The sequence below is a fragment of the Megalobrama amblycephala genome, linkage group LG4 (assembly GCF_018812025.1).
Source record: "Megalobrama amblycephala isolate DHTTF-2021 linkage group LG4, ASM1881202v1, whole genome shotgun sequence".
Taxonomy (NCBI): domain Eukaryota; kingdom Metazoa; phylum Chordata; class Actinopteri; order Cypriniformes; family Xenocyprididae; genus Megalobrama; species Megalobrama amblycephala.
The window spans coordinates 4680225-4688422 of record NC_063047.1 but is presented as its reverse complement, the minus strand read 5'-3'; the positions used below and the strand labels follow the sequence as shown (position 1 = coordinate 4688422).

The window sequence follows — 8198 nt, the reverse complement described above, 5'->3', positions numbered from 1 at the left end:
CAAGTTTAAATCGGATGTAACTAGTGTACAATCTGTAGAATTCAAAGGTATTTTTTTTTTTAAATATTATATTTGTTAGGTTAATTATAAACATGAAAAGGGTATTTTTGGCTGATACAAAAGTTTGGAAATAAATTCCTTTCTATAATGTTTGAAAAGTCAATCCAAAACACATTGCAATAAACCGTTCCAAAATAAGTGAATAATTGTTTCTGCAAATTGATGACAAACGGGGCAAATTGGTGAAATACTGTTATTGAACTCTGCAAAAACTTTACTGGATTTATTCCGGGGAAAGAATGCAAATAGAAGCTCTAATTGCTTATTAAAATGAAATGGTTGCTTTTTAAAATCTTTCAAAAAAAAAACAATTGTTGGTGAACTTATGTGGATGTAAAATTTGCAAAGATAAATTTATAACACAGCAAGCATTGTCTGAGTAACATTATTGCCCTAAAATAATGTCTTTAAAATTTAGTTACATCTTAGTATATTAACATTAATAAATGTGCCAATACTTTCCCACAGTATACAGGTGGAAAACAACAGCTATTCGTCGCCTCCTCCCTGTGGCTCCTTTCAGATATTTGAGCTGAGGGAGGAGTGCTTGAGGAAACACGCCTCTTCTCATTTATACAACATTACTGGAGAGACTTCAGGAGTCGGGCAGCGGCGCGCATAAGGGCTTCGCAAACTTCCCACAACCATTTTTTTCATATCAGTGATATTTCTTTTTTAATTTTCTGGACTTACACAACTGCAGAAATGACTCTACCATACTCCCAAAGCGTGACAACACTTAAAAGCGTGACCGTCGGGGAACCGAGCACACAGACTGTCTTTACATCCACTCCTGTCGGGTTAAGCGAAGGTTCGACGACTTACCGAACGGTAAACCTCGGTGGAGCTCAGCTGCAGCCATCAAGTCCTATCGGGATAAGCGATGGTTCGACGACTTACCGAACGGTAAACCTCGGTGGAGCTCAGCTGCAGCCGGTCCAATACATTAACAGCCAAATGGAGGGGAACGTGATGTACGGGGGCGCGCGTTACCTGGTGCCCGTGCAGCAGCGGCCCGCGGAGTCATTAGTGTACCTGAGTCAGGCGCAGGCGCCGCGCGTCATGCAACAAGTGTACTTACAGAACGTTCAGCCCATGAGCGTTAGCAGCGTCGACGAGACCGACGTCTACAGACAAGTAGTAAGTGTTCATTTTTAACTTTCCTTTCGCTTTACAGTAGTATCTAAATGGTTACGTTAATATCAATTATTACTATACTATATTTACAATGTAACTATTTATAGGGACCCAGGTAGTTTGGATAAGTGGAGAAAATTGCCAAAAGATGCTGCTGATGTTGTCATGTCGATACAGCTGTATAGGAGTTTTGTTAGTACATAGTATTAGTTCAAACGTTTTAGCGCAACCTAAGATCAGAATTGAAATTTGACATGAATGTACTAAGGTAACGTACCAAGTTTTATGAAATTCGGAATTTATTATGAATTTTTGTCTAATTAGCTAATTATAGCTACTATTCTCAGTACATATTTAGTACACAGCCTCTACATACCATGTTGTATGTATATGTTAAATTTCATAATAATCCGGCCTTCAAGTTATTATCTGATGAAATGTGAATGCTGATTTGACCTATGATATTTTAAAGGGTTAATTCACCCACAAATTAAAATTCTGTCATTGATTACTCACCTTCCAAACCTGTAAGACTTTCTTTCATCTTTGGAACGCAAATGGAGATCTTTTTGATGAAATCTGAGAGCTTTCTGTCCCTCTATAGAGAGCCTATGCAATTGCAACTTTGACGCTACAAAAAGTTAATAAATAGATTGGAAAACTAATCCATATGAATTGAGTGGTTTAGTCCAAATTTTCTGAAGAGATTTGAATCAGATTGAACAGATTTTATCTAGGCTTTTACTCAGATATAAACATTGATCAGCGAACATAAACAGAATCTCAACCGAACCTGAACATGCTGCATAAAGGGGCTCGCACACTGGACGCGAAGCTCAGCGCCGCAACACGTCTTTAAAATTCGAACGCATTGTTTTCTATTGTTTTCTGAGTCGTAGCTGGGCGCTGCGGACAGGCGCCAAATGTCGCCGCTGGTGTGCGTACACTCATAGCGTTCGAATTTTAAAGACGTGGCGCGGCGCTAAGCTTCGCGTCCGGTGTGCGAGCCCCTTAACACACAAGAATAAATCGCATTGGTTACGTAGCACTTTGAGCTTCTGGAAGAGGTTTGTTTTCACATGTCATTCAGGTTAGGTTAAGCTTCTGCTTATGTTCACTGATCAATGAATGTACCCAATATATGTGAGTAAAAGCCTAAATTAAATCGGTTCATCATAAAAAGCGATTGAGTCTCGTCATTTGCGTTCTGAAGATGAACAAAAGTCTTACGGGTTTGGAACAACATGAGGGTGAGTAGTTAATAACAGAATATTCATTTTTGGGTGAGTTAACCCTTTAAGTGTAAATTAGCACCTGGACCAAAGATGGTAAGAAGGATTGTTCAATTAAAGCTACGCTATGTAACTTGAAAATTGTTCAAAATTACCCAAATTTAAACAATGAGAAAGTCCAGCTACAATACCTATATGTAGTGAAAGGTGTCATAGTACCTTGAAGCAGCAACAAATGACAGTGCCTTAAAGGTGGGATGAGCCATATTTCAAAAACACTGCTTGGAAGTTAGTCGGATCGACACCAACAACAAACGTGTAGCCAATCACCATATGACGGTTGAGGACAGACAACGAGCAAGAGGGAGATTTGAAGAAAGACTGCAGAAAGAGAGATGAGACACAATACTCCTGCCTGCCAGCAGCGATTGGGGTTTGAGACTGACTCAGAGCAGGGTTTTTTAAAGAGGGGTGGGTTTGTTTGGGTTGATTTCAAATATCCTACATCGTTTTTGAAATATTGCTTACCCCACCTTTAATAAAACATGAATCAACATTGACATGGCTTTTTAAAAATACTTTTTTAGTTTGCATAGCATCACATTTGAGTTCACAACATAATGTTTTGTGAGTTATAATAGATCCTACCATTTTACTTTATATGATTATCAATCGTTGCATCTAATGTCAGTGTTGCCAAACGTTTGTAACATTATTTTAAAGCAGTTGTTTTCAAAAAGTAAAAACAACAGCGTCATATAGACATTTACACATTTACATTTATTCATTTTGCAGACGCTTTTATCCAAAGCGACTTACAAGTGAGAAATATAACAAGCGGGTCATCGTGAAGAGGCAAATGGACATGTGAAGTGCTCACAATACAAGTTTCAGACATCGATTCATCTACTTTATAACAGTATAGTCTCAAAGAATTCTGTCATTCAGATCAGTAGTTATTGGCAAAAATGTAAATTTGATTATTCTAGTGTGACCTAAAGGGAGGATTTGAGCCTATCCAACCAAGTTGGAGGTTCTACGGTTTAAGCAGTTCTAGTTCAAACTGTTTTAGGGGAGAAAAAAAGAAAATCAGAACAAATACAATAACGTTCTTGCACTTTTGGTGGTTGCACTCCTAATAACAAGCAGCTCCACAATAATTATACTTATATAATTATATAAGTATATTTAGGTAATTAGAATCGCTCAGGTAAATACAGAGTAACATGAACACTGTAATGTAAAGTGTAAATTTAAACCCACTTTATAAAAACTTGCATGTAATTAGCAAACCTGTTAAACGGGTCAGTGCATGTCAATTCATGACTTTTCAGCACAAGACAAAACATGTTCAACAAGCCTGATTCATTCACATGTTTCTTTTTCTATATTCAGAACATAAATGGACAAACGTCTTTCTACAGCCAGTTATCCAGTCCAGTCAAGAGCCCTGAACCATCTGAGGTAATAAAATAACATGTACTGTGTATGCAGACAGGCACATATTCACTAACATTTAAGTCTGAATACTGTTTGTATGCAATCATATGGTTAGCACACAAACATGCACACCCAAAGTTACCCTTGACCTCTTGACTTTCATGCCTTTACACGCAATACATGAGCAATAGGTACTGTATTACACACGCTTTCCTCTAGGTTTGTTCATGCCTCCGGCTTGTGAGATGAACCAGGAGAACAAGCTTTAATGTAAGCCAGGCTTTAGTCTGTGTGTAGTTGCACGCACATGCTAATATGACAACAATTTATGCATTTGAGCACAAGTGCAGTACCTGCAGGGTTTAGGGTGTGTCTCCCACAAAGAATGGACTCTGTAATTCCCAGAGGAGACTGTGTTAACGCCTATTTAGATTGGGCCCGACAATAGTCATAATTTTGCAAGGAAAGTGTTAGAGGGAGTTGCCTTTTATTGCAACTGTTGCTGTCAACTGGCCTGCAGGTGATAAGAAGATGACAGGTGTATATTGGAAGAGCTTAAATGTGTAATACCAAACAAGCACTTTGCTTTATGTGACAAAATGTTATTTTTACATAACACACTAATAATGAAAAAAAAAAAAAAACGCTTGCAGTCATGGAGGAGCTGAAAACAGAGAGGTGAAGTCGGACACTTTGTTTCTGCATCCCATAGTGATGCTCGTGCTTTTTGCATACTTTATCACAGATGAAGTGAAATAAATGCAATATTTGTCAAATACACAGATGTTTCAGAGACATTTTCATTCAATACTTTACACTACTTAATACAGTGTCTGTTTGTATAAGAATAAAGTTCAACATAAGCCATACTATTTCAATACCAATCAAGCGGGGTCTACATTTTTTTATCAGTTTTATTTTGATAAACATGACACAATATAACATCGCGGTGAAAAGAGCTTTTACTGTTATAATAATGCCGATTTGTGAGCATTAGTGAGCTGAAGGTGTCTCAATAAACATGAAACACACGTGATTGTTGTCATGTGGTGAATCTGGCCAATCGCGAAACAGCTGTGTTGTCATCAGAGCTCGTGTAGCCGCTATTGAGAAGCTGTGCTGACTGCCTCAGCTGACTGCTTTTGAATTGTTCTTGTGGTACTTTGATGCCACACGCCACAGCGCTTTCTAAAGACAGACAACATTTCTAATCGGCATGCACTGCTTCAAGTCAGCCTCGATCGGTCTGCGCAGTGCTGCATTAAGTCAAACAAGCCTAATGTGGAATATGGGCAACATGTGATGTCACTCTCTAAAGCTTTTTAATAAATAAAAAAATCACAAATAAATAATAATAATCTTGAAATTTGAATAGATATACCATATACTCTACTTTCCTGTAACACTGAAAAATAAGGTGTTTTTACTTATTTTTTTTTATTGAATTAAGCAGTTAGGCCGTGTGTCCACCAAAGCTTTTTTTTTGCCAGCTGAAAACACCATACGGTCTTCTGAAAGCGCAGCGTTTTTTTCAGTTGAGACCAGCGTAACTAGTATCTGATTTCGCAGATAGTTTGCTTCTAGATATAAAATGTCGATATAATGTAAACTATTTGCTCTGGCTTTTGTTTTAAATGATTTAGTTCTGTTGTTGTGCTTGTTGTTGTCAACTGTTGCTATTGTATAAGCAGGATGTGGCAGTTTATTGTTGTGTATTTGTTGATACCTCATTACAAATTATTTCTACGATTAAATCACTGACAGAGACCCCTATCAGCCAATCACTGTGGGGATAGTCACAGTGTAGATTCATAGTAACGAGGTCAGCCCCGCCCTTTCTCTTTGCTTAAGACTTCTCTCTATTCCTTAGTAAAAGTTTGTCTCAGCAGCTTTGTGAATAGGTATTAAGAGGAAACTTTTAGCTAAGAACTTTTACTACTATGTAGAAGAACTCTTAGTGGTAAGATAAAACATTTTACAAATATAGCCCCAGAAGAAAAAAATAAACTTGTAAGTTGTTATCTGTTCAGGTTTCTAGCAGTTTTGTTTTTAAGACTGTCTAAATGGGCACTGCCAGTTCATTCTGGTTTTAACCCTTGAATGTGAAGGTCTAGTGCCATATAAGATTGAACATCATCAGTCTTTCATATGGCTTATCCTAAAATTTGAAAAGCATTACACTCAATGATTTAAAGAGAGTTGTCATAGGGTTGTGCTTGCAAACATGCTGGGACAGGAGTTGCGAGCACATCATCAGCTTTAAGTTTCGTACACAAAGGGTGGATTTAGTTGTGATTAGGCATACTGTACTCAACACAGAACACACTTAGGTTGTATGAAATTGTAGGGTTTCAATATGAGATAGCACTGAAGATTGGTTAGGAGGAGTTTAACATGATGTCATTGAACTGATGCATGCACAATGATGAATACAAAAATGGGCTTTAGTATCTTTGGTATCTTATGCAAACAAAATGTAATGCATACTGTAACTTTGCTGTGTTTCTTTTGTGTTGATTAAAAAAAAATTAAGGCGACTAATGCAAAGTGGACTCATTGGTCAGCAGCAGGCGTGGTGTAATACAGAAATTTGTCATTAGGTCATGCATAATTGCTGAGGTCAGACTTTGTGTCAGTTATATTGAATGTTTAGAGTTGTGAATCTTTCTACATAAAAATTAGTAATCTAATATTTGTGTGCATTTGAGTAAGATTTATTAATTGCTCAGAAAATGGGATTTGAGCTGATGAGTGGAAACATATCAGAAAAGTATTAAATATGTGTGCAAGAAGAAAAAACATTTTATCAAAGACAACCATTGTCCATGTGTAAAATTTAATAAATGAGCCCCATATATATTTTAAACTTGTTTGTCAGGATAGTGCATGTAATTACAAATACTGTTTAAAATATGCATTTAGCTGACAAAAGTCCTATCGAATCCACTGAATAATGTCAGCAAACAGTTGCTATCTGTAGTAGTTGTCACGGGTGTGGCAAGGATGAGGAAAGGTGAGGATCTTTTAGCAAGCAGTCTTTATTCCATGAACATACAAATACAAGGATGATCCAAAACAAGAAGCCAATAGTAATAATCCAAACAGTGAAGACACAGGAGACGCAACAGCTTTACAACAAGTACCGTATTGATCCGAATATAAGATGACCCTGCTTGACCCGGACGACCTTCAACATTCAAGATGTACCTTTTGGGAAAAGGCTTTTTGAAGACTAAATCTTGTAATTTATAAAGAAAATGCTTTTATTTAAAAATAATTGTCATATTGCATATCGTTAGCCTCATAGCATAATTGCCTAAGTATCATTTGAAAATGAATGACTTAGGCAATTATGCTATGAGGCTAACGATATTTTTAATTTTTTAATTTTTATATTGAATGTATGGTAAATACTGGTAAAATCTACCAACGCATTTAAATAATACATTTAAAAAATAAACACTTTTTGTCATACCATAAAAATAACCTGTAGCCCATCTGAATTATATAACAATTAGGTACCGTGTTACATTTTAAAGACACGTATGGGGGAAGTTTAGTACTGTCAGTGAGGCCCGCAAACGTGACTGTCTTAGACAGTAAGCTTTTCTTTGACTGTTAGTGTTTTTAGACTGTCTTTTTGTGCTCAAGATAATCTAACATTACACTCTGACACACCATATTTCTTAGCACACTCGTTTAACGTGTATTTGGCGGCACCTAATACAAGAGGCTAATGAGGAACAAGTGTGTGTGATGAGTAAACATGGAAACTAACAAGACGGCAATGGAAACAAAGGAAACAGGAACTATGCAGAAAATGAAACCAGAAACATCAAGGCAACAGAATAACAAAATAAGAGTCCTTGAAAATAGACACAGAGGAATTGTGACAGTAGTGGGTTGAGCTAGCTATTTTGTTGACTATTATTTAATATTTCACTTTTACAGATTAATTCTCTGCCATAGTTTTTCCCAAAGGAATTGTTTTACAGAAGTTTCAAGTTTTTAATAATTATATTTAAAATTAATTTTGCCCTGTACATATTTCTTTAATAAAAGTACATTTAGAAATTGCTTGTAATTATGATTTTATACATTATTTGGTAAGACTTGAATGTTTAAATTTAGAACTTAACTTGAATTAAAATTAACTCATTACTTAACTGTTTGAGTTTTTCCTATGATTTTACTGTTTGACAGCTGACTCTGAAAAGATCATGATTTAGGCCTGACTTTTGCAAAACAATAACTTAGAGCAAAATCTGAATGCAAAAACCATGTTTCTTTGTCACATCGCTGAGGGATTACAATATGTAAAAATGCAAT

At 36.4% G+C, this 8198-nt stretch overlaps 1 protein-coding gene across 1 annotated transcript in view; it reads left to right on the top strand.

Annotated features, from left to right (window-relative positions):
• The window catches only part of pof1b (POF1B actin binding protein), a 37979-nt gene that overhangs the window by 2443 nt on the left and 27338 nt on the right, over nt 1-8198 (top strand). The window contains exons 2-3 of the mRNA XM_048186522.1: nt 593-1200; nt 3825-3893. Of these exons, the coding sequence (XP_048042479.1) occupies nt 593-1200; nt 3825-3893 (677 nt within the window). The remainder of the gene's footprint in view (nt 1-592; nt 1201-3824; nt 3894-8198) is intronic.